The sequence below is a fragment of the Chinchilla lanigera genome, unplaced genomic scaffold (assembly GCF_000276665.1).
Source record: "Chinchilla lanigera isolate Chin_1 unplaced genomic scaffold, ChiLan1.0 scaffold00038, whole genome shotgun sequence".
Classification (NCBI taxonomy): domain Eukaryota; kingdom Metazoa; phylum Chordata; class Mammalia; order Rodentia; family Chinchillidae; genus Chinchilla; species Chinchilla lanigera.
The window spans coordinates 9,588,353-9,616,186 of NW_004955439.1; the positions used below are offsets into that span (position 1 = coordinate 9,588,353).

Sequence of the window (27,834 nt, forward strand, 5' to 3'; positions counted from 1 at the left end):
ACAATTCTCGAAATTAAGTGTTACAATCACCACCTCATTGATAAGCTGAAACTTTGGAAAGTTAATTGCCTAAAACTTTGAAAAATTAAGGCTCAGCCTACTTCCAATCGGTGTCCCAACTCTGGGGCAGGGGAATGTCCTGGGATCCATCCCTGGGGAGATGTCCTTTAGCGGGGAGGGTTTTGGCATTCACACCCAGCTTTCTTCAGCTCTTCAGATCATTTTGATGTTCCATGATCAGTGGTGAACCCTTAGCAAGAAGTGGAGCATACAAGCAATGAAATCTGTTGTCTTTATTCTTTATTTGAACATCAAATAGGTTGAGAAAATTGGCTTAGAAGTGCTCAAGTGTCCCGCTGGATTCTTTACATTTTCAAGGTGCAAAAGAGGTTTACAAGTGTGTTTCATTAAACAAAGCAAAGCTGTGACAGAACGGAATCACATCAATAATAGTAGCATCAGCAGAAGGGCATATGGATCCATCCAACACAATTTGGCATTTGAGCCTTTTCCCAAAAAACAAGAGCTCTACACTGAAGAGTATGTAGTGCACAAAAAAGCATTGTTTATAAGCTGTGAGAGAACATAAACTGGCATAATGTCACTTATTAATTCAAGTCTCTATGACCAATGACCTCTCTGTCAATGCAAAGGGGTCTATGTCTTAGGCACCTGCTCATGGGACTATATGTTATTTCCAGGGTGCACAGCTCTGTACACACATACACACACATGAAAGATGAATTTAAAACATGGCAGCATTTACATATTTTTAAAGTTCAGGCACATTTGGATGAAAAAACAAAAAAACAAAAAGAATAGAAATTTTTGAGTCTCTGAAAAACAGTGCAAAAATTGAAGCATCATAATAGAGGCAGCAATTACTTAGGAAACAATTTTAAGTGACTTAAGAGGAGCTCACACTTTAAATGGAAAAATGAAGCTAGGAACAGAGCGCAATCACACTAATGAAAAGATGGATATTTGGGACCACAGTTAAATCCATTTCCTCCAGGTGAGAATGAGTACATTTTCAGGGGGTTAATCTAAAATGTGTGCAGTGTAATCTGGATCAACCGCCCAAGACTTGCACCAAAAAGAATCATGATTGCCTAACAAGCTACTGTATGTCTATCTGCCTTTGAACAAACTAATTTCCCCAAGCAGATCTGCCTGTGAATATTGGACATTACTATGGTCCTAGCGATCATTCCCAGTATCCACAGTCCATCTCAAAGGTGGAAAATATGAACAGGAAGAGATCTGTAGTTAGTTTTATGTAGAAGCAAGGGTGCTATAAATCAATGACCATTTGATTTTATACTATTTCAAAGTGTGAACGTTTTTATGTGATTAAAAGTAAATTATCAGTAAGTCACTTACTTTTTCAGTCCCCAAAAGGCATAGGATATGGCATGGTTAAAGACATCTGCAAGACTACTAGGGAATCAAAAGCTACACTTCCTTGGGGGCTGAATTTTGCAACCTGTATCAATGGAGATCTTCTCTTTGGATGACCTAGTCTGTCTTATTGCTGCATGATCGTATTACAAAATCACTGCAGCCAGCTAGGCAATGGTTACAAACGCAGACCTCTAGCTATTCTTTGGCCTTCTCTGCCTATGCCTCTTTCTTCTCAAGAACTCAAGCTGCCATGTTGGAAACGGCAGTCACTGGAGCTAGTTATTTTGGATACAGTGCAGAAATGGAATTCTGAAACCTGGTACAGACCCCAGGTGCCAGAAGCTTTTGAAAGTCTTACTCCCAGATTTCCCATTCTTCAAATTTCCAAACTCACTTCCCCACTCTATCTTAACCCTCCAAGTAGATCGTGTGTTTCAAGCTTCATTTGCCTCAAAGTGGAGGAAAATCAGGGGCGCAGATTTCCAGGGTGCCCCCTATGCCCTACAGCAACATCAGCTGAAAAGTATCAGCAGCTCATTATTGGCACTTCAAATAAGAACAAAAAGAGATTTCCAAAGATGTTTGAAACTCTTGGGCTAACATTTCAGCCATCTGATGTTCTCTGCCCATTTCAAATGTAGTAGTACCTTAACATGAATACGAACACAGTAGATGAATAATGTAAAACCTTCTGCTGCATTATTGTTTGGATTTAGCTGGTATTACATCATCTATAGTCCTAGAGGTTGTTTTTTTTTGTTGCTTTTTTATTTTATTTTTTAAAAGAAAAATCTCAGTACAAACATTAAAAAGAACCCACTGACCCATTAGCTACTGTCCAAAAATATTACTACTGGTATTTTGGTAAAAGCAAAATTAGCTGCCCTGAATAATTTTCCTTTTCAGGCATAATCTCTGCTACATAAGATTGTCTGTCATTCAATATCCAACAATAGGCATGTAGATTAGCGCTATTTTGTCTACTGTGGATACAAAAGTTGATATGAAATGTGATCTTCATTTAAATGAATAATCACCAGACTTCAGGCATCAAAACTGCATACATGACAAGGTAGCTTGAAAAGTATACAAAAAACGAAATATTTTTCCTTGGTTTTTGCACGTTAACCCAGTCAAATTAAATCCAGAAAAGAATTATTACATTCAGTTGTCTGATAAACAAGCAATGCAATCTCAAAAAAATATATATATTATACTATATAAGGTGCTTCAAAAACAAACAACAAAAGAATTATGTTCTTAAATGTATTCTTAGCATAGATATATAAAATTGCCCCCAAATTTAGATGCACATATATGAAAAAAACCTTTTTAAAAAAATTTTTGGCCCTCCTGGTTCCCGTCTTTTGGTAGTCCCTTCTCTGGGAAACCAGAAATTAAGGAAATCCACTTTCCCAAACAGAACATACCGAGAGAAGGCTCGCCGCTCACCTGGGCTGTTGGCTCTTATCTCACCTCTTGATGGGGTTTGAATTACAGACCATGAAATCAGGGAAGGAAACCGAATTTTCTTTTTCATTAAGAAAAGGAAATGACTCAGAATTGCACTGGAGAAGCAAAGGCCGGGAAGGCAACCCTGTAGCTGGGCCAATACTTTCTTTTTTTAGCCCGCTGGTCAAAAAATTCTTGTAGACCAAGTCTGGTCTTATTCCGCTGGCGTATGAAATTTAGGGATGTGAGCTGGGGGTGAGGCTGAGGGGCGGGGATATTTTCTTCCCAAAATCACTAGCTGATTTTTGGAAGATCTCCGAATAACCAAGGGCATGTATAGTCTGACCAGGTCCAGGCAGCCTGAGGGAGGGAGTTTTCCAATCCCTGCCCTCCTGCCTGGAATGTGCTGGGCTGAGAATTCAGTTGTCTACTTGCGTTTCTTCCAATCAGCGCCACATGGGGATGAACAAGAAGCAGACCACTCAGTGGACTCCAGGGCAGCCTTGCTGTGCAACGCAGGATCTGTGAGGTACCTGCAGCCTGTAATCTGGCCGCCCTGAGCAAGGGTGACCCTGCCATAGAGTTTCCTCCAGTTTCTCTCTCACTTAACCCTCTCGTGTGCCCGCTCATTTAAACTGCCCTCGATCATGGCTGCGCTCTGAATAATTCAGGGTTAAACCACACAGGAAGCGCCAAGCAGAGCGCCCTCTGCTGGTAAGTGTGAAACCCCACAAGAAGACGTCCTAAAGCTTCAAGTTCGGGAGGTGGAGGGCTTTCTTTTATAAAAGGGAAAAAAACAAAACCAAAGCTAAAACCTGCCCTTTATATGGGGAGAGTGGTCTACGCGGGAGTGACTTAACTGAAATCAACTTGCTGTTTCCCACAGGTTCTTGAGAAGCAAAAATCACCTGGAACCCATGACCTGTGCATGTAGTGCTGTGGGAAGCCAGCAGTGGAGACTTGAACAAACTTGAAGGTTCAGTGTTTAAATTGCCACGGTTTTTGACAGTTAGGGGATCTTCCTTCCCTGTGTGCATCTGGTATTCTCATAGGGCAAATGAACAGACAATCACCAAATATCGTGCTAAAGCCATGCGATGGAGCAAAAAGGCCAAAGTATCACTTCAACAAAGTGGCGCATTACTACAGGAATACAAGAGGATGCTCTAACAAACCCTTGAGTTAGCTTTCTCCAAGTCATCAATTAAAGGAGCCACTTCAAATTCTTTCCTGAGGCTTATTCTTGGAGCCATTACAAAGTGCTTAGCAGAGGTGAAATGTCTATTCTCCAGGCCTGGGTCTCAATGAGTAGCTTCAATGCAGTCATCTCATAGGCTGAGTTCAGTCGTGAAGAGCCACAGGAATCCTCATTCTCATAATGTTGCAAAGGGGGAAAGGGAGCTGTTACCAAGATGTAGCCCTGGAATCCCTCTGGCTGTTCCCAGCAGGAGACAGGTCACTAAGAACTGAGCAAGCAAACGAATGGCCACTCTTACTAGAAAGCCACTGGCAGTGGGTGCATGCTGGAGTGTGCGCAGGAGACAGGGTTCTGCTAAACTGACGCATGACAGATACAAGGCTGCAGGGATTCTCAGAACCTTGGGGAGGCCAGGAGCTCTCAGACTGTGCTGGGGAAATTCTCTGCTTCCTGGGTGATGTAGTATGTTTGCAAGGAATGTGCTGAAGAGGAGCCCATGGTGGCCAGCTGGCTCTGGTTGGGCTCCTCTGAGGACCCGCCCATGGAGCTGGAGGGCGTATTCAGGCGATGGGCCTCCAGCATCTCCAGCAGCAGGTCGTACAGGGGCACCACGTTCTTGCACTTCATGCTGTACAGATGTTCCATGCCTTTGTTACTGTAGAGGACACAGAGAGGACCCCATTAGACCCGACCCAGCCTCAGAATGGCCCGAAGTCCTAGCAAGTGGAAGTACAAGAAACTCCAAGGACAATGCAATCTTCCTTCCTACATGAAGATCCATTTTGGGATGGCATCTGACGAAGACCAAGGGGCTTCAGAGACTATAGTCTGGGACTCACCTCCGTGTGGTTTCCAAGTCACACCTCTGTAAGGGCAGTGGCACCCTCACACACTCTCCCTCCAGCACTCTGCCACCAGGCCCTGCTCTCCTCTATCACCATGACATCTAAAATGAGAACCTGAGGTATGCAGCCAGGAGGAGGGAGGTTTTCAAATATGTGAGGCAGTTCAAGAAACTCCATCACAGAAACCTTTCAGTACATTTCAGTCAAAATCAGAAGAAAATGGGAAGTCCTGCCCATATTCTCCCCAGCCCACCTGACCTGCCTCCGTCTCCCTTGACAAGCTGGTCCTACCTGGCATCCCTCATTCATTCTCCTTAGCCACGCTTCCTGCTTCTTACAGGAACTGAGCTCTCCCAGAGTCAGGGGGTCTGGACACGGTGGTTCCTCAGCCTGGGTGTGTTGCTCCCAGGTCCTCAAACGCCACCTCCTCTGAGAGGCCCCTGCTAGCCTGTGCCCAGGGTCTCAGGCCCCTGCAGCCTCAGCCGCTGTCTTCCACATCATCCCTTTTGCCCTAACCCACTTCTTGGTGGAATTCTGCTTTGAATTTATGTGTGTTTGTTCTTCTCAACTCCAAGCACACACACGCGCACACACACAAACCAGCACATACTGTGCAAGTTCCAGCAAGGGCAAGGATTCGTTCACCCTGTTCTCCACTGTAGCCAGAACAGTACCGAGAACTTGGTAAATGTCCTGCAAACAGGGGATAAACAGGAGGAGAGAAATGTAGGCGCATGGAATTTTTCCCATGCTCCTCCTCTGCCCTTCTCTATCAGCCAGGGTTCTGCTCTGTCCCTAACACAACCCAGGATGGGGATGGGAAGACAATAACCACTATGTAACCAGAAACTTCTTAAGAAGAAGCCTGTGCCAAGAGGAGGCAGGACCACGAGAATGTCCTAGCAAGGATCTGTATTCCTGGCCAGGGGAAAGCCAGCACAAGTTGGAGCACTGCCATACAAACACAGCCCAGAGCCCTTCAGGACTGCAGGCCAACCTCAATCACGTGTTTAAGTGTTATTTTGTTTTTGCTTTGCTTTTTAATTTAAAATGCTGTTAAAGTTAAATGCCCCTTGGGTCTGGCGGTGTCTCCCTTGTGCCCCCTAATGAATCACATTTACAATCAGATGAAATACGGTGCTAAAGTCTCTGAGTAGGAACATATGGCTGGGGCCAAGCTTAATAAAACAGTTCTATGATTTAGACTGGCCATAGTGAGGTACCAAAATACGTGTGTGTGTGTGTGTGTGTGTGTGTGTGTGTGTGTGTGTATTTGTGTGTGAGAGAGACAAAGACAGAGAAAGACAAAAAATACACAGAGAGAAACAGAGACAGAAAGGAATAGGAGTAGAGAAAATGCCTCAAGTTTTCTAAAGAGCTGCAAATTCTCTCTGGTTTTTCACACAATTCCAAAAGAAACTACAAGCTTCTAAGACCTCTACTGTACATTGGCAGTAAAATCAACCAGGGTTAAATATTTAGTGTAGGTATTCTTGGTATTATCAGTAACTAATTGGGCTTGTTAATGCAGGCAAGCAGTTAGTGCATCTGCGAAGTCAGCAATTCCTAACAAGAAAAGGAAAGCATCCCTGGGTGCCACCTGATTTCTGCAACCTCGCTGAAGTCCCCAGCTTGGAGGAAGAGCTAGCAGGTTCTCTTTGAGGGAAAGCGCACGCGCACAGCCAGGTAATTTGGCTGTGGCTATGTTACTCAGATCCGTTCTCTGTTTTCCTCTCTAGGAGATTCATCAAAGGAAAAGACAGGAAAGGATTGGAAATGTTTGCTCTGAAGCAGGCTCCTCCTCTACGCAGCAGCCTGAGTCCCTGGCCTGTTACACAGGGATTCTCGGGGCACTGTGAGAAGACAGATTGCAACTAGTTTCTCCCAGTCACTGCCACGTGGCAGCCTCTGCTCGTGAATTTCAAGTTCACAGGACAGGGAAAAACATGCCATGAGTCACTGAGCCACTGATTCATCCCCTCCTTTATCATTCATTTAATCAATAATAAGGTTGTGAGCACATACTACTATATATGTCAAGTTCCATATCTAGAACTCTGCAGGATACAAAGGGAAAACATTATTTCTATGATCATAAGAAACTAACAATTTTGTAAGATTGCCTCCAGGAATGGTGACACCTGGGTCTTTCATGAGACAAACTTCTTGCCATTTGAATCACAAAGCTCAAGACTTGAAGACTACTTAAATTATCTTATCCCACCCCTTTGGATACTCTGGTCTTTTCCCCATACCTACTTAAAGAAGCGATCTCTTTTCAATTCTTAGGGACTTGGACTTGGTGTAAGCTCAGTGTCATGTAGTAACCCCAGGGTATCTGCCCCTCTAGTATCACCACTCCAGATTATTATCATTATTGTGGGCTTTCTGGAGTCTGCAGTAAAGAATCTATTATTTTTTCATCTCTTTTCTGTAAGCTGAGCTGTGCATGATATCCACTAAGCTTGTGGCCAGCCAAATTCATGATTATTTAGAATGCAGTTGAGGCCACTTTCACCTATGGCATTGAAAGATTACATTTCCTCTGCTAATGTCCTTCCTTGGCTTGTCTAGAAAATATTTTTTTGAATATTTACTATGTGCCCAGCACTATGCTAGGTTGAATTGGGTAAACAGAGTAATCAAGACAGATTGTGATGAGCGCCCCACAGAATCTACAGACTAATGAGGCAGAAAGATAATAAAACGGACAGTTACAATAGGGAAAAACAGGGCATAAGTTCCAAGTAGGTCTTCACAGTCAGTAGGTGCTTTTGCAAGGAGTGACATCTAAGTGATGATAGGTCTGATTAATGTTCTTTAATATCCATTCCCCTGCCCTGTGTCCATGATCCTTGGCCTTGGGATTTACCATCTGACTTGCTTAGGTAATGGCATGTTAGACATGATATAACCAAATGATCCAAATGAAGTTGCCCAAATGGCCTTGTTTACTTGTGCCTCTGCTATTGTGAAGAGAATATGTCCCAGCTAACCTGTGTGTACAAGGAGGATGAGACTGGAGACAGGAAAAACAGAGTAAGCTGGCCAACCCGTGGGTCTGCAGCTTGAAGCCAACCTGTGGCCCTGCAGATGTGGAAATGAGCCCCACTGAGATGCACAGAGCTGCCCAGCCAACCTGCAGCTGCAGTGGAGCCTCCAGATGACTCATAGAGCACTACAGGCTCAGACAATGACCAGATCCCAGTGAATTACATAGGGCCCACATGGAATAACATAAAGAAAATGAAGACTTACATCTTCATCTAAAAGCCATGGGAAGCCTCTCAAAGGTTTTAAGCAGGGAGACGACATTATCTGACTTGATTTTAGACTGATCACTCCAGCTTCATCATGGGAAAGGGTAGTGGAAGGGAGGTGACAAGAAGGTGTGGAGTCAGTGTTACTCTCCAAGAGGCATCCGGCTAGCTAGTGTCTTAAGTTAAGGCTTTTCAGTGTTAAGTGGGGGAAGCACATCACAGGAACTCTAAGGGATACTCCCAGTGCCTTCAGAGGAGGTTCAAATCACCCATTTCCTTTGATCAGCTTCTTCCCGCAATGCTATAGGACCCTGCCTGTGCTTCCAACCAAGTAGAAAGCCCTGTCCAACATTTGCCCCATGCCCCAGACAGAGACAATGCCTCCCTCTTCTATTCTCCCATGGCACTAGCTTATGATGTGTGGGAGCTGTTCCAAGGGCACCCTCCATACACAGGCAGGAGGCCTTTCCTGGACTAGCTATCACAGGGGTTCGATGAGCTCTCTTCATGTCTCTGCTGTGGGACCCCAAGGATGCCTCACCTCATGTGCCGGATGTGGGAGAGGATGAGGAGGAGCTGAGCCAGGCGGCGATGCTGCTGCTGCAGAGTCAGGCCTGCTTTGGCCATCAGGTGGATCAAAGTGTCTGTGATCTTGTCCAGGACCCGGTGGATATGGTCCTTCTCTTCCAGAGACTTCAAGGTGCTGGACAGAAAGGTGTACACTCCTGAATGTGCAGAGGAAGAGAGAGAGCGAGAAAGAGAGAGAACGACTCAAAGAGGACAAGGTCTAGAGACCGGAAGCATCCCTGGGACATAACCAGAGCCAGGGACCTTCCCTGCACAGCAGGAAAGCAGGGGGACATTCTGGACCCATTTGAAACCAAACAATTCAGTGAAATTCTCAATGAGCATGTGTGTCTGGGAGCCTCGAGAAGTCAGTGTGGGCCCCTATATCTCAGCCAGGATTCCCAGAGAAGAAATGTTAGTCTTGGGGCCATAGTGAGAATATTGGCCATCCTTTCTTGGATCTATCTGACCAAGACCGATCAACATGAACTGACAATTTAATCCTGACCATAACTCTAGGGAGAAACCATTATTATTCCTTTTTGGGGAGGGAGGTGAATGAAATTGCCAAGATACCTCAAACAGTATGGAGCAGAGCTAGAATGCACCCGATCTGCCGGCCCCACATGTGGTAATAAGGTAGACTCTCTCTCAGGAGCCAGGGGTGAGTCTCAAGACAGTGATGAGTAATTGGATAAGTCATTGGAGGTGATTTTCTTAGGTAGGATTTATTTTGCTTCTGTGTTTCTGGTGAGGTTTGTGGCCTAAGCATTTCTGAGCTTTAGCTGAAAAGATTACAATATGGGTGGGTATAGAGGACCTTGGGAAGAGCTGTGTCTACTGCCTGACATGCTTGTTCTCTCCTTCCCTTCTGTAGTCTGTGCCACAGGTAGGCTTGGGACTGAATCCCAGGTCACCATGGCATTCTGTTCTAGACACAGCTAGTCCCAAGCTGGACAATAAGAGCCCTCTTCTGGGACTGTACATAGAGGTTGTGAGCCAGCAACTCTTTCCTCTCAGGTTGCTAGGCTGGGAGATGAGAATATTGACCAGGACCCTGGATGGCTCTCTTCCCAACACATGCATCTCCTTCTGCAGAAAGAGCTGAGCAACAGCAAGGAGAGCTTAGAGTTCTATCTATGGAGGAGGCAGAGAGAGTTCAGATTCAGCCACAAGGCCCTAATTCTTACATATTTTCCATTATACGTTTGAGCTTTTATAAAATCCTTCCTAACACACGACTCAAGCAATTGTCTCTTGGATTAATGGAATGTGAGCTGGATTTCTGTCACTTGCAACAAAAAGAATCCTAACTGTCCAGTAAGTTGTGAGCTCAGCCCCAGGATGGGAGGAAGGTGAGTGACAAGGAAGCGGGGACTTCTGAGAGCGAGAGGAGGGCAGGACGGAGCCCGCTTGTCTTGGGAGCACAGGGACGGACTCTACCAACTGAAATCTCCAGGAAGAAGATCCTCCTGCCTAGTCATAGCACCTTACAAGCATCATCGGCGGCACAGTATTTCTCTCCAGGTTATGAATATGTAGCAACACTTTTTGGTCTACCTCTACTCAGTCCACTGGGTCATTTCACACCGTGAGTCTCCTCACCTCATCCCTCTGTTGTCAAAATAAAGGCTCTCACATTTACCCATCCCCAGTATATACTGGTAATGTGGTGACAAGTTACTGCCCATACAACACAGCCTGTGGGGTGGGAATGAAGAGAATAGGTAGAACTCATAGTACACAGAATTGTAACTGCCCCAAATGGAAAATGGCTATGGTTTAAAACAAAACAACAACAACAAAACCAGAGTGACTGGGGTCTCAGTCCCATTCCTTTGAACAGAAAGATATAGCTTTTGGCATCTTGATGCATACCGACCCAAAGCAAATAGGTCAGAATAAGAAAGCAGCAGACAGGCAGTAGGCTGAGAAAGAAATTGCTAGATTGCTTCACTTTGGTTCTGTGTGGGCTGCTGGCAGAGATAGAATGTATCCATCAGAAAGATGGGCAAATATCCAGTGGCTGTGGGTTGACGTAGAGGTGGCGGGGAACAGGGAGGTGTGCCGCGGTGGCTTGGGGTTGGGCACGCCTCTGCTGAGCTCCCTACTGGCTCTGCCTCACGAGTTCTGACCTGTGTGTCATCATCCAGACTCCAGCCTCATCTCCTAGAGGTCCTGCCATGGGCTGGATATCCTGGGAACCTGCCCAGGCCACAAAGCTGAGTTAGTCCAACTTGAATGATGCAATTTCTACCAATTTCCTTTTTGCTTACCACCCAGGATTCTGGCCTCATTCCTCAATCATCCCTTTCTTGTTTAAGGAAACTCTAGGATCAAAGATCAAACAGCGTGGAGGATTCCTGTCCAAGGAGGTGAACTTTGTTTGTCCTTTCTCTCCCTACTGTGTGCCCAGCAGGGCTGAAACCCCCGTCATCTAAAGGCCAGCATTATGACGCTCTTTCCAGTGGAGGTGAAAGATGTGGCACTCAGACACTGGCGAACCAAGCTTGCCTAGGGCTGCCAATTTCCAGTCTTCTTCCATGTGCGTGTGTGCGTGGGTTCCATCACCCAGCAAGCAGTTACTGAGACCCTACTGTTTGTATCACTGTGCTATTTGATGGGGACTCCAGGCCTGATTTCCTTTCAAGTGTTAAAATTTTGAGAGCAGATATTGCCTATGGAGAGAGAACATTCTTCACATGGACTCTCAGGATGCGGGTCATTCTCAGAATAAGCCTGTTTTGCTAATCCTGTTTTGGCACCAGCACAGCTTATCATCTCATCCTTGTCAGCAGATGCTTCCTAGCTGTGCAAATATACCTAGAAATAAAAATACGGTCCTGTGGAAATGCCAATAATTGGCAACAGCAGCCACCATCCTTTTGGACTCTGGCAAAACTCGGTCCATGTTTTCTGTCCATTGCCTTTAAGGAGCTGTTGGAGAAACAGCAGCCATACAATTCCCAGAATGCTTTAGGTGCTCTGTCAACTGCTGTTAATGAGCAGGAGCAAAGCAGGGCTGCGGGTAATTTCCGGATTCCAGGTGGTCTCTGCCACGCTGGATGGCTACACCGCAGTTCCCAGTAGCAGGGGGCCGGTAGGCAGACAGCTAGCCCTTCAGACAGGGTCTGCAACAAGGCAGCTTTTGCAACTCTGGAGGATGCTCCAAATCCCAAAGATGAGGGGAAAAAAAGAAAAGCAATCTGTAGGTCATCACTCAGGCTGGAGGCATGGCTGGTGGAGCTGAGCTTCCACTCAGACTGAATCTTGCAGCCATCACTGGCATATTTAGGAAGAGTCTGTGGGGAAACCCGTGGCAGGGGGAAACAAGAGCGAGACCGGATGGACACCGCTGTATGTAACAGGTCTTCATCCTATGGCTCTGGTTACCCTGCCTCTTCTCTCCCTCATCTTCTCTCCTGCCAAGACACTCTCTTCCTGCTTCCCTTCCACCCCTGCTCTGCAGGAATGTGCTCAGCTGCTCCCCAGATGACAGAGCCTCCTGGAAGCCGGGGGAGGTGGGCTCGGGTGCTGCTGTGCATATTGCCTGTGGCAGTGCCCACAAGGAAGCACAGGCAGCTCCGAGCGGCCCTGCTGGCCCTGCCTTTGAACTGCACTTGGGTGGGGCAGCACATCTGAGAGCAGAGGCTCTGGCCCACCAACTGCTCCAGGACAAGTTCTTCAAGTAATGCCATGTGGTGTGTTATTAATTTTGTTTCCAAAAGTAAGAATGTGACAGCAGGCTCCAGGCGGGTTCCTCAGCTTATGGCAGCTTAATCACAAAAAGGGCGGCAGGGCTGAGGGGTGATTAAAGACAACGGCATGGCAAAGAAGACTAAGGCCACAGCTGGGGGTGGTCTGGGCCAGGATGCTATCACTCGGGGTGGGTGAGCAGGGATTCCCATGAGCACAGAGGACCTCACAGTGAATCAGCACTTCGGCATCCTGGGTTTCCTGCTTTTGCAACCAGACAGCACGTCTGTCCAGATTGCCTGTATGGCAGGCAGTTTGATCAGCCCATGACTGTCGTCACTCCTGGGGTTAGTACCATCCGTAGGGAGGTGTCTGGATAACTCTGTGCTTGCTGCTGTCAGCAGGCGGGGCTGTGCTGGATGTCCTGCCATGTGTGGGAGAGCCCCAGACCATGGAGGGTTCTGTCCTAGCTCTTTATCTCCTGAAAGTCCTATTGAATGTGCTATTGCAAATAGAAAATTTGTAGTGAAAACTTCTGAAAAGTGAGCTGGGGATGTAGCTGAGTAGACAAACAAATAAAGAAGAAAAAAAGCCTAAGTTTCAGAAGCATCTATAGAACTATATTATACAAACTACTTTATCGAGAGGGAAGTTTAAACAGAATCGATTTCATCAAAATTATTAAAAAAAACCTGTTCATTTTATGCAAATGAAGTTGCATAAACCTCATTTTATGCAATTGAGGATATTATTTAAGTTCTCCAGGTACACATTATATTGAAATAATTTTGGTGCAATTCTATAGGTACTCCAAAAACAGCATAATAGTTGTAAATATGCATAGAAAAGTAAGATTCTTCTAAAAGTATTTTAAATTAGTATACTAATATATTGTATATTAGTATATTGTATACATTAGTATATAGTAGTAAAATGATACATTGTATTATTGCCTTCTACACATTTTAAGTAATTTTGTAACATGGTGAGAAATCTATTTTGTGAAAAGTATATATTTAAATTATTTAGGGGTTCTTTTCTTTCTATCTTACATTGGCATTGTCTCCTGAATTTCCACACACACTTTTCAATAAGACCATTATATCATTACTGTGTCTTTTCTCAATCTACCCCCTCTTGCCCACTGCCTATACAAGTGATATGGTCTCTATGTCCCTTTGAAGTCTGAAATCTAGTTGCCTTGATGGTAGTAAGATATTAAGGTATGTTTCTTAATGTCCTAAGTAGCTTATATATCCTGTTCTTCCTCATCCTGTATCATAACAAAGGGGATCCATTTGACAAAACAGTTCTAATAAAGCCCATGTTGCTTGCAAAATGACTTCTTCAATTTTCTTTCACTTTGACAGTCTTTAATTTTGCTTAAATGTTATTATTAAATCAATTTAACTTATTTTCTCTCCTATCCTACACAAATAGGCTTTAGGTTTTTTTTTTTTTTTGATTCTGAGCTCCTTCTTCAAATGTTTATACTACTGGCTAGAAAGCCTTTTGATCACGTGCTTATATCGAAACATTCATGAGCATTTTAACACTTTATTATGTGTTCTATTCTTGTCAAGCCTGGACATCTGTATTGAAATATACATCATTTTATTTCTAAGTGAGTATAATGTTTCCCCTCTGATAGTACACTGATTTCCTAAAAGCTCTTGTGTATAGGTGAGCTATTATCTATTTATTTCATTTCAGGACCCTCAAAGGTGTACACACATTTAACTGATGGCAGATTTTCTCAGATGGGTGTGATTCCCAACCTTGGCTGTTTCTCAGACTCTCTTGTGGAGTTTTACAAGATCCAGCTGCCCAACTTCCACCCAAACCTGATGACTGGATGCCAAGGGTGGGGTTTGATATCTGTGCTTTAAAAAAAGAAATTCCACTACTGGGTTATGAGCATCCAGGTGGACAAGTCATGTAATCTTGGTTTTTCTCTACTGTAGCTACAAAAATGTAAAATCTTAAAAACTCGGACTGTTTCTTTGTTCCATGAATAGCATCCAATTGTGACAATGACTTTAAGAAGATGTCTTTTCCATGGATTTCCTTGCCAAGTGGTGATCCTCTTTGCCTTTTCCTCCCTTCTGTCCAATTGGTTAGAATGGGGACAATTCTTAAAATGTCCTTGGAAATGATGCATTTAAAATGGCAGAGCCCTAATTGTCCTGGAGTCCTGAATGATCACATGGACTATATGATACCAGGGAGGAAAACAAACCATTTTCTCTCTTCTGTCATGCTACAGACACTACAAGAATAAGAACAGAAGACTTCTGTGACCCTAAAAGGTTAGAGGGTTTCTCCAAAAGCAAGAAAGTGCTTCTGCAGTGGACACCAGCTGGTGTCCTCTAATTCAGTTCTGTCCTGACACTGCATCTGGAGATAGTTCCAGATCCAACTGGCAAGGGCTCGTTCCATGGGAGTGCCTCCCAACCCTTCACACGCCAGTTGCCAGCCCTAGGTTGTTTTACCTGTGTTCTGACCAACCAGCTAGAAATCCAGGTTCCCACAACTCCTTCCTTGCTTTTGTTCAATTAATTTCCTCAAGCAGCCCACAGAACTCAGGGAAGCACATATTTATTTCTGTTGATTTCTTCTAAATGGCATTACCATGGCTGAGGATGAAGAGATGCCTAACACAAGCTACAGAAGGACTGTGGGGCTTCCATGCCCTCTCTGGGGGCAGCCGCTTCCAGGGACCTCCACATGTTCAGCTATCCCAAAACTCTCCACATCTTGTCCTTTGGGGATTTCATTACGGGGCATGATTGTTTCCAGCATTAACCATTGGTGATCAGTTTGGCCGTCAGCCTTGTAATACTGCCCTGGTCTTTCCAGGGACCAGCCCACATCCCAAAGCTACCATGAGGTTACCAGTCATTAAGTAAACTCACTGGCACTTCAGAGTTTCCAAAGATTTTAGGAGTAGTATGCCAGGAAATGGAAAAGACCAAATAAATACTTCACAGTGTCACAGACACTAACTTGTTCATGGACCCAGTATTGTGAAGGAAACAAAAAGTAAATGTAGGTGCCTGAACTACACAGTATACAATTTGGAGCTGATTTGTTATAGCAGATGTGCTACTCTACTACAGAATGAGAACAATTGTATGACTTACTAATGGTTAAATTAGTTCATGTGTTTGCAAAGAAATAAAGTCCAAGGGATATTTTGCATACCTCCTGTTGCTGATGTGCATTTGTTTGTTTATTTATTTATTTATCTATTTATTTAGTCATTCATTTTTGTGAGACAGGTTCTTGCTATGTTGTCCATGCTGTTCAACCCGATCTTGAGCTCCTGATTTTCCTGCCTCAGCCTTCTAAGTAGTTGGAGCTATCAGAGCATATCACTGTGCCAGCTCCCATTTTTTTTTTTTTTTTTTTTTTTTTTTGGTACCAAGAATCAAACTCAGGACCTCGCACTTGCGAGGCGGGAGCTTATGCCGCTGAGCTATATATCCCCCGCCCAGCTCCCATTTTTTATATTTTTAAGACCTTATGTTGTACTGTTTACTTAGAAATCATTTATCTTTCTAAATTCTAAACACTGTCACCCTTTTTAAACAAAAACCACCATCTAAATTGTAGAACTCTTTAGTCATTCAGTCTTGTAATCATTCATTTTGAATTTCAACATACTTCCTGGTAACCCATTTGTTTAAAAACCTGAGGGACAATCCCAAGACATCTGCATGCTTTGCTGCATGTGATTCAAAAATAAAGCTTCCAACATTACTAAGGACATCACAGAAATTCCTCTATGACTTGCAGGCACTAAATCCATACTTCTGACTTGAACAAGAAGCGTATTATTTGGGGAAATATATGTCAGCAGGTAGGGAACTTCCTCCCACTTACTAACATGTAATTATTTACTTGGAAAGTGAAGAAACTGCTCATGACCCAGTGTTTGCACAAATGTGTGCTATTTATCTAGTGTGTATAAGACCACACACTTCTCAAAGTCCTCTCTGAGACACACTGGTCTCTTAAAGTGAGAAAAATCATGATGTATGGACATGGTGTCCTCTTCACTTGGGATTGCTGTACCCCTATAAGTGCCCTCTTGGCACTGATCACTATAAAACCACATACTTCTGATGCAGTGACATTTGTTAATTTGATATAATTTTTTAGTGAAATGTACTAGATGTTCTCAAAGGTAAATAGGTGGTACAGCAACACTTTCAAGCTGACTCAGAAGATAAATCTCTTAACAATGTCTTCAGATGAGAAAGATGGACTCAGCTGACTTGAAAAGAATCTTAAAACGTGCACATTTCTTTTAAATTTAAGTGGCAGCTATGTGTTTCTCTGTTATATATGAAGTTGGGCTCTCAAATTTATAATAAATAACCTTACACCCTTTAGGAAAATGCCATTGTAGACATATTTTCCTTCAGATGCTTATTTTTGTTAGTTATATCTGTAACATGTCAAGGAACACCCATGTTTCTGAATTTTCTATTCTTTCCTCAATTTCTATCCTTCCACATCAGACAGCAGATGCCCCAAAGATGAATTTGGTGGAAAACATGCTGCACATCTATCATAAAGCAGCTTGCACAGGGTTCCATATGGGATTCCTCACCCCACGAAGCTGGCCTGGTCTCAGAACACCCCAACCATTTCCTTTTTCTTCCAGAAGATGAAAGTGAAAATACCTAGATGAATTTGTTTCCCTGGACCTGTCTTTTCTTGAAGTTATTTCAAGGATCATGGCAAAATAACACAGAGCAGGAAGCAGCTCTGCCACACTAGGGCAGATTTTATTTTCCAAAGACGACCACACCAGTATCTCCTATCTGCTTGCTTGTCTACCAGGGGATCTGCATACTCTTTCTATGGGGTATCCCTTGTACCTTGATTGACTTGGCAGACTCATAATTCATTTGTAGTCAGCAGAATGGGCGAGAAATGAGCCTGTGTGACTTCAAATCATATGTCACCAAAGGCCTTGCAGCTTCTCAGTGGGGGCTCTTACTTCTCTACCTTATAAGAGCTCCAAGGTGCCATGTTGTAGAGAGATGGGTGTCCCACCTGACAATTTCCCTTGCTGTCCCAGCCAATAAGTAGCATCATTTGGGAGCTATGAATAAAGACCTCTCAAGTTCAGCTATGAATAAAGACCTCTCAAGTCAGCTTCAGCACACAACTATCACATGATCCCTAGTTTTTCAGTCTCCTGATTTGAGGCCCTAGACATTGTACGGAAGAGACAAGCCATTCTCTTTGTGTCCTTTCTAAGTTCATGACCAAACTTCTCTGTTAGTTGTTAACTTTTTGCATAACTTATTGCACGGAGCAGTGGTCAGAACATACTGGATCATCCGCTTCAGAGCCTTGGAGAGGAAAGTGACCAGGAGTAAACAGATTGGAGATGAGACTCCTGATCTGGCATACCATGAGATGTGCTAGCATTTGGATAGTTCCTGCTCCATGTTATAAATTCTACTGTCTCCAAATGCTTTGACCCAGGGTCATCAATGTGATGTACTGACCTGAGCTCATCCTATCATATATGTGTGCAGTTGAGAGTTTTCATAGGAAACCCTGGGCCTTAACTACTGCCAGCCAATCAGCAAAATACCTGAGTAAGCCCTAACTGACAGCCCAAAATATCCACTCTACAGTTTTACACCAGAGAACAAGTGACTGAACCCTCAGTTATACAATCCTTATCAAGTCCTACTTGTCAGAAATTAACTTTTTAGAAATTTTCCTGCAGGAGAATTTTTATGTTGAACATCTGGTCTGTTTTATTTTATTTTTATTAAAAACCTCTGAACCTTACAATGGAATGTGTTCTCTTTGGTTTGGCCAGGCAAATAAAATTGAGAGCCAAATTTGTGGCCCATCCTAGGAGCTGTACAGAGGCACTTCTGTGTGCTAATCTGACTCCTGGGTTTATGTTCTTCATGTTATTCTCCTTTTATACAAATTTGTTCAACTAGTAATGTACCCCTTTACCTCATATGAAATTTGGTAAGCCATTTCAAATCCCTACGGACTAGGTAATATATAACTAGAATCATGGAAAGTTGCCCCTTTTCCCTGCTAGATCAATAAACAATGTTAGTATGAATAGAAGTGTTTTAAAAATATCATTCAACATTCATCTGACGTGGCCTTAAAGCCAGAAGAAAATGCAAATGACCTAAGACTTTAGCTGATATGCACGTGACACCCACATCATCCTGATCTGAACAACTTACTTAAATGCTCTGTGATGTCTGGCACCAGTACCTAACAAAGGAGGTCACCCTCTTGGTTCTAATCTGCATGCTTAATTCCTGAATCACAAATCTTCAGATACATTTTCCCTTTTTTCCTCATTCTCTGTGACTGTTTTAAAAAAGATAAGTGATGCCAAAATTCCTATTGTCAAGTAATAAGTAGGCATGCAGGTGATGCATGTCTTCAGCTAGATTATTTCCATCACTTTAAGCGAGTAATGGAGTGGACAGAAACCGAATTGAAAGATGTTATATGAATGTAACACATTCATCTTATCTTTTCTGTAAAGAGAGAAAACATACTGTATTGCAAAAAAAGAAAACACAGGATTCCAGAACTATGGATTTTAAAGATGCCTTAAGGTTAATTAGTGCACTGGTTTTGAAACCATTTCAAAGATAAGAACCCTTTTGAAGACAGTGAACCTTATGTGAAACCTTCACATATAAGCTGTGAAGTGAGACTTGTGTGATTAAATGAGAAGAAACAATGGGAACCCTGAGCCTTCTCACTCTGACTCATCTTCCTCCCCTGTGTCTCCATCCTCTGACCACCCTAAGGCTCCTTTCCTAGCACTTGGTTTCATCAGAAGAAAGCATAAAAACCACTAATCCCTAGAGAATGAAAAGAGAAGCCAGAAAAAGCAAGAAAATATTTGCAAAAGACATATCCAATAAAAGACTATTATCCAAAACGTACAAAGCACTGTTCAAACTCCACAATTATGAAAAAAAGAATTAAACTCAATTAAATTATGAACCAGAGACCTTAGCAGATACCTTACCAAATAAGATACAGTATATAGCTTAGCAATTAAGTATACATAAAGATGTTTAGGATCAAGTGTAATTAGGGAATTTCAAATTAAAACAACAAGGAAGTACCACTACAACTCTCTTAGAATGCCCCAAATGAAGAATACTGACAACTCCAAATTCAGACAAGAATAAGGAATGACAAGATTTCTCATTTGTTTCCGGTAGAAATGTAAATGGCACCACCACTTTGGACCATATTTTGGCAGTTTCTTATAAACCGAACATACCCTTACTATACAATCCAGCAATGGACTTAGTATGTACCCAATGAAACTTAAAATTGATTTCTACATGAAGACCTTTGTGTGGATGTTTGTAGCAGCTTTATTCATAACTGACCAAACTTGGATGCAACCAAGATGTCCTTCAGTATGTGAATGGGATGCACTCTGTTATAGTCAGGAAACGGAATGCCACTCAGTGCTAAGGAAAAGACTACTAACCATGGAGAGACATAGAAGAATCTTAATCGCATCTCACTAAGTGAAAGCCAGTCTTTAAAAAGCCATATATACTGTGCACTTCCAACTATATGACATTCTAGAAAAGACAAAGCTATGGAGACAGTGAAAAGAGGAGTTGAGTGCAGGTTAGACTGAATAAGCGGAGCTCAGAATACTTTAGGGTAGTGAAATTATTCTGTACGATAATACAATAGCGGGTAAACTCGTCCAAAGCTGTAGAAGGTACAACCCCCAGGGTGAAGCCTAATGCAGACTAGGGACTGGGTGACAACGATGACCCAGCATGGGCTTGTGGATTGCAACAAGCGGACCACCCCGTGGGGACGTCAACAATAAGGGGGGCGTGCGCGGGAGCCTGGGATATATGGAAATTCTCTGCGCTTGCCACTCCCTTTTGCTGTGAACCTAACTCTCTTCTAAAATGGAAAGTCTGTTAAAATATAAAAGTAAATTTTTTTAAATGTGAAGAAAATTCCAAACCACTGACTCGGTCCAGTCATTGCGATTGTTGAGAAACAGAGGCCCAAAGAGGAAAAGGCCCTGCGCTTGTCAGATTCAAGAGTTTAAGGAAGGGTTTCCGGCTGGCCAGAGTCTGGACTTGACTGAAGTCACCCCATCAGTAAATAAATAGCAGAGCTTAAATAGATTCCAAACATCCTCTACCCCTGGCCTGGTGCTCAAAAGCTGCAAAAGAATTTCCTAACTTCAAGGTTTGTGTGAAAGAGAAATCACTGCCAATGGACTCTTCTCCAGAGATATTTGAGAAAACTAATAATTATCCTGGAGTGATTCAAGAGGAATTCAGTTTTTCAGGACACTGACGGTGAGGAAAAAAGGGAGGGGAGGTACACAGGCATCTTTTCTAAAAGTCTGTTTAATTAAGGACTTTTGCCAAAATGTTGACAGTGATTACTTTTGCGTGATGAAATTATGATTACTTGGTAGATTATTTTTCTTGGTGGCATTCCTGTACTTTCCAAGTTCTCTGCCTCAGGCATGTATTACTTTCGTAATTTGGTGGAGAAAAAATGCTATTAAAAATACAAAATCAAGGTCCCTCTAATTCCTATTTTTTCACAAATTTTGTCAACACCTGGATTGTTGGGGAAAATAGAGCTGGTGAATGGGTACTCAGAAGAATAAGAAGCTTGATATAAAGATGCTACGTATTAGGCTTTTCATAATATTTCTATCATCTCTAAACTGCTAACATTTCTGAAGCCCTCCATGGCTTGTCGTTTCCACAGGAGGCGGAAGTAACAAATTTGTTACTAAAGATATTTGAAATGATTGTTTTCATTGGCAACCTCTAACATGTCATCAATAACCTGAGCTACCTAGCTAGGTACAAAAGAAGATAAGATAGCCTTTAAAGACCGACCAACCAGGGTCCCCAGAGGACTTGCAAGTTGGAATGCTAAAGAGCCCAGCACCAAGATGTCCCCGGGAAGGGCTGAGTTCTTGGCTTTCACTGAGAACGAAGGCTCCACTCTCTAACTCAATGATTCACACTCGCTATTCCAACAGAAAGGGCTGATGTTTCACCTGCCAAGATGAAAACGAATGACACATGCTGAGTTGCATTCATCACTATGGTTGAAGCCGATTTTAAAGAACGAACTTCCCCTGCTCGTCCCTCACCCCAAAGCATACACTCATCCTGAGCTATCCTTGGAGCTGATTCCTGTCCCTAGCCGGACCATGGAACCTAGTGTCTGATTTCTGTTGCAGAAAACTTTGGGAGTAAACTTCACTTGGTCCTCAGGCCCTGGTGGGATTCCACTGGGTGAAGTATGAACCAGAGCCTCCTAGTTGCCAGAGAGGAGTGATGAGTGATGGGGGCATCATATATTACACTGCTTCTCCCAAGCTTGTTACTGATTAGGAAAGAGCATGTCAGTCACAGGAGGCCCCAGAGCCTGCAGTAAAGGAAGTCACTGGGGAAGCCACGTTGTTCTCTGAAAAAATACACTTTCAGCTAGCTCTTCATCCACTTGCTTTTTTAAAGTTTTTCTTCCCTATACTGTGGCTTGAACCTAAGGACACTCGACCACTCTCTCACTCTATCCCCAGCCTATTCTATTTATTTTTTATTTTGAGACAGAGTCTAACTAACTTTCCCAGGCTGGTCTCAAACTTGTAATCTCCCTGCCTCTGCCTCCCAAGTAGCTGGGATTAGAAGCCTTTTGCAAATGTCTCTTTAAAAAAATGAGCAGCATAGGACCAAGGGCAGAAGGCAAGACCAACCCTGAGTGTAGCCTGACTACTGGAAACAAAAGCAGTTCAACAGCACAGTGTCTGCACAAGTCACAAACTTAACATTAACATAGACACCTATAGAGATCAGCAGAAAGGAAAATTCTCTGATAAAGGACAATCTGCTTCTGGGAGATGTTTGTGCTATAACTGTAGACTGCCTGACCCCGGCCATGCAGAGGACAGGCAGTGCTTCCCTGGAGAAAGCTATCTGCTCCCTGGACTTTCCAGAAGCTGCACTCACCTGTCCCATGGGCCACAGTACATGCTAAGTTTACCTCTATGTAAGCACTTTCTCATCTAGCTAGTAAAAGCGCACACCAAGAAAGTTTGCTAGAGCAGTAGGCAATATATATCGGGAGCCTTAGAAATGTTTATAAACTTTTAATCCAGCAATCCACTTCCAGCAAAGTATCTACACTGATGATTAAAAGTGGGCAAAGGTATATGAAAAGGAAGCATTCTTTATCACATGAAGACAGAAATCACTGCTAATAACATCACATCTGTTGAATAAATCAACTTATATCCTCGTAACCAATTATACAGCCATTTAAAATCTTATATTGAAAGAAAGTAGGGGCTGGGGATTTAGCTCAGCGGCAAAGTGTCTGCCTGGCAAGCGCAAGGTCGTGAGTTCGGTTCCCGATACCAGAGAAAAACCAAAAAAAAAAAGAAAGAAAGTACCTGTGTTTAATCCTAATTATACTCCTGTGCCACATAATGACGGACCACACAGAGGACAATGGTCCCATAAAATCATTATGGAACTGAATATTGCCTATTGCTTAGTGACAGCATAGCCATCATAAAGTCATTGTGCAAAGCATTACTCAGGTATTTGAAGCAGTGCTGATGTCCTTAATACTGTCAGTCATATAAAAGCATAGCACCTATAATTAGTACAATAATTATTGTTAATGATAAAAAATTATGTCACTGATTTACATATTCACTATAATATACTATTTTTTTTTTTAGTCAGAGTCTCACTATGCAGCTCAGGCTGGCCTTGAACTCATAGTGATCCTCCTGCCTCAGCCTCCTGAGTGTTGGGATTACAAGCATGCACCACCATGCCTGCTATTTTTTCTATTATTATTTAAGAGTGTAGTCCTTCTAATCGTTAAAAAGAAAAGTGTACTATAAAATAGTGTGCTCTGTTACCCTGGTAAATATCTTGTATTTACTAAGCCTCTTGATGGCTGCAAGAGGCCACATGAATGATTGACCTACTACAGTGTCCAACCCATAGCCCACAGCTGCATGTAGCCCTGGACAGCTGGTAACGCAGTCCCACAAGACCATACTCTTGTAATGTTATTACATAAGTTTTGGTGATGTTTCTCATGGCTCAACTGCTGGAGCTCTAGCACAGACTGCGTAGGTAGCAACCAAGAAGCTGTATAGTGCAGCAGTGTTGTGCTAATGCCGCCTCCTGCCCCTGACACAGTGGAATCAAAGCCCTTGTGTATCAGACATTACACGTGCTTGTGGGACTGATATAGACAGTAGCGCCTCAGTTCACGGACTTAATTTGTTCTATGATTTTGGAAAGGATGGCCATGTTTGTGTTCGTGTGGGAAAGAAGGCTGTGGTCACCCAGTGCAAAGCTGGCAAGCAAAAAGAAAATTTTTCCAAATGCTTCTCTATCTGGACCAAACTATTTGCAAACAAAAGTGTGTGTGAACCGAGGCACCACTGTGTGTGTGAATATATATAATATTTATAAATAATATACTTATATATAAATAATATATGGAAGTTTTATAACATATACATTAGTTATATTTTATATGCAGCCAAAAATAATGTAATTTCTCTTTACTCAGTGTTGCCAGGCAAATTAAAAAGTTGGGTGTCCATGATCTAGACCATCTAAGTCTTTGGAAGCATATTCTGATGCTGGTACATAAACTCAGTTACCTCAGTGAGTGTCCCAGTTGCCAGGTGATGCAGTACTACTTATGAACAGATGCACAAAATACGGGTGGAAAAGAAAACAGTACTCAATACAAATAGTTTAAGCAGCCATCCTTCTAAGAGATAACTTGCATTAAGTATTAACCTCAGAAAGCAGGGATTATTATAGCTTCCATTTCATGGACAAGGAAAGAGAAGTGCGAAAAGCTTAAGCAGTTTGTCCAAAGTTGTACAACTAAGAAGTAGCAGAAAGATCTGTATCTAGAATCAAAGTCCTCTGCTCTTAACACTTGCACTATTTTTTCATTACTGTACATCAAAATGTTGTCGTGGTTGGCTAACTTCTGTGGAATTATATTTCCTCAGTTACACTTTCTGTATGCTTAAATTATCTGTATTGAACCTACTATTTTTATAATCACAATTTTATATTTAGGAAGAATAATTCTGCTGTTGTATCTGTCTTGAGCATCAGGCCATGACATCCTTGAGGTAGGAACCACCTTTCCAATCAGTCCTCCCATTCCTGCTGCTGGTGCAACCCACAGCCTCCACACAGAGCCCTTCTGGAGTTCCAGGAAGCCGCCCCTCCACCTGACTTCACCTAAACCACAGTGCAGGACTCTTTTCTCCATGGAGCAGATGGAGCAACAGAAAGCAACCCTATACTTCCAGCACTTAGCACAATGCCAAGAAATTAACAAGTCCTCATTAAATGGTGGTGGACCTAACACAAATAGTTTACCAAGATACAGCTCTCTGTTCAGTAGGAGAGTATTGCCTTTCTTATATGCCAGAAGAAAAATAAAACCTAAAAAGTGAGCTCAAGTAAGAAATCAGATAAAATAGAGCCAAAGCAACCTCAATGAATCTCAGTATCCATAACAGCCATGTGCCCACACAGGGAAAGCGTAGCAGGAGCCGATAGAGAACTCCATGCCGCTATGGTTGGAAGGGGGCCAGGTGAAGAAGGAACTCAAGACAGGCAGTTCACTTTTGCATTTTTCTTTCCACCCCAGCGAAGCAGCAGGAGGAGCAATGGGCCACAGGTGGGAAGGCCACACTCAGAAGTCGGTCCCCCATCTAGGTGCTATGGGGCAGGGCTCATACTCAGACTTTACTAAGCAGCTGAGTATCCCACCACCATTGCTTGGGAAGTATACATATCCTACTAGGTACGCTGTGAATACTCATTGAACAAGTGAAAGTATTTTGAGGAAAAAGGAATTTTTAGAAACAATACTTCATTTTCCTTCTAGGCTCCGGCCTTTGGTGAAATTCCGTTGCTTTCTATTTCTTTCGTTTTCTTTCAATTTTCTTTGGTTCAAGTGTCAAAGCAGTTTTAGACTACAGTCCAGTATTATTAATGCAATAAATATTAAAAAATTTTGAGTCAGCACTGGAGAGTCTGTGGGCCATTTTATCTTTTGAAATGTGTCCATATATTATTCCAACTTTTTTATTCAAATTTAAGAATATCAATTTATATAAGTTTTGGAACCTAGAGTGGTTTGGATAAAATGGTTATCAAATCAAAGACAGGATGTGAGATGTCTGTGAAAACATAAAATGATAAATAGCTTTTCCACCTGCCAAGATCTGAACATGAGTGGACAATGGATCCTGATGCCCAGAACACCTCAGGGATTTTCAGTCTCCCATCACCTGCTACCTTTGTTGCTCTCCTGTGAACTTCATGTCAATTCCCATCTCCATCCACTTTCTTTTGCTAGTAACACAATTTCACTACTTAAGTTTTAGAGAAAACAGGTTTATTCTGACTCACAGTTCTAGTCCAAGGGCCATGGGCTACATCTGGTGATGGCCTCCTTGCTGGGAGGGAACCACACGGCCAGTGTCAAGGTACAGGAGATACAGTTGCATGCACATACAAGTATCTTCCTGTCTCTCCCTTCTGATAAAGCCATTCGATCATGAGGGCTCTATCTTGATAGCCTTATGTAATCATAATCACCTCCTAACAGCCCAAAGCCAACACACCACGATAGCTGAAGTAAGTTTCCACATTTAATACTTCACCATGGGGACTAAACTCCAAGATGATTTGGGAGGTGATACACATATGTAAGCCATAGCATTCCACCTCTATTCCCCTGGAGCTCATATTCTTCTCACATAATACATGCTATCATTTAGTAAAATGTCCCAAAGTCTTAACTCACCCTTGGATAAATTCAAAAGCGTGGAGTCTTCACCTGAGACTCAAGGCAAACTACTTTCATCTCAAAGCCTGTCAACTAAAAGCAAGCTATCTACTTTCAATGTACCATAGTGGAACAAGTACTGGGTACATATTTCTCTTCTAAAAGGGAGAAATAAGGAAGCAGAAAAGAGTAACCAGCCAAAAGCAAGACCAAAACCCAGCCGGACAGGCATTAAACCTGAAGCTTCCAGTGGAACATCCCACACACACTGTGGTTTAGTGCCCCCAACGTCTGGGCTAGACCTGTCATATGGCTTTGGGTCACAGACCACATCAGGCTAGCTTTGAACACTGCCTTCAGCTTTTCCCAAAGGGCTGTACATGTTACCCACAGCTCTGTCTTCTGGAGGTTCCTGTGGAGGTTCCACTCTTTGGATTCCACCAGCCATCCCCATACTGGAGTTCTATGCAGGGGCTGGAACCCCATGGCAAATTTCTGGCTGGCATCTCTTTTGAGATCTCAGGGGAAGTCACCTTGACCTAGAAACTCTTGCATTCTGCACACCGCCAACTCCAGCACAACATGGACCTCACCAAGGTGTGTCATTGGCACAAGCAGTGTCCAAGCCTGTTCAAGCCACAGTTTCACCAGCCACAGATAACTTTGACAGGAAAAAGCAGGGAAGAGAATCCTCCCAGGTGGCAAAGCCATGCCTGTTGCCTCAGCTTCTGTCTCTGAAACAAATTTGCCCTTCTGTGCTCTTGACCTACAATGGGAAAGCTAGGTTTGCAGGTTTCTGAGATTCCCTCAGGACTTCTTTCTCCTTGTCTTACGGATTAGCACATGGCATCCTGTTATCCCCACTAATCTCTTCAACAAGTGGTAGCTTGGCTGCACCATAGTTTTGTTCTCCTGAATATACCTTTTTACCCTTTGCCTGGACAGCCTCCAAAGCCATTCAATGATGAGGGCTCTACCTCAATGGCCTTATCTGATCGTAATCACCTCCTAAGAGCCCAATGCCAACATACTGTGATAGCTGAATTCTCCAAATCTTTCCACTTTCTTTGCTGCAGCTCCTGAATTGCACAGTAAGTACGACTAAACATGACAAATAATAGCCATGCTGCAGCCTTGATACTTTGCTGTTTAGAAATCTCCACCAAACCCACTAGCCCATCTCTTTTAAATTCAGCTTTCCACAAAGTCTTACAGTGTGGACACAATTACTTCTTGGTACAAATTTTCTGTCTTAGTCCATTTTCTGTTGTTAACATAAATACCACAGATCAAGTAAGTTATAAAGAAAAGAAGTTTATTTTAGTTCAGCTCTGGTCCAAGGGTCGCATCTTGCAATGGCCTTTTTGCTGTTAGGGTCCTAAAGCAGCATGGGCTCACAAGGCAAGAGGCAGGCAGTGTGTGCACAAGCGTGTGCACACTCTATTCTCTCCCTCCTCTGATAAAGCCACCATCTTTTAAGCATTGCAGCACTGCCCTGAGGACCTTTTCTAATCCTGTCACC

The 27,834-nt window shown here is 43.0% G+C and overlaps 1 protein-coding gene across 3 annotated transcripts in view; it reads right to left on the reverse strand.

The window, feature by feature from the left end:
- Positions 1–278: 278 nt before the first annotated feature.
- The window catches only part of Esr1 (estrogen receptor 1), a 364,976-nt gene continuing 337,420 nt past the window's right edge, over positions 279–27,834 (reverse strand). For all 3 annotated transcript variants that reach the window (XM_013517315.1, XM_005390574.2, XM_005390573.2), the window contains exons 8-9: positions 8,701–8,884; positions 279–4,709 (exon numbers count right to left, since the gene is read on the reverse strand). In XM_013517315.1, the coding sequence (XP_013372769.1) occupies positions 4,475–4,709; positions 8,701–8,884 (419 nt within the window). In that variant the 3' untranslated portion in view covers positions 279–4,474. The remainder of the gene's footprint in view (positions 4,710–8,700; positions 8,885–27,834) is intronic.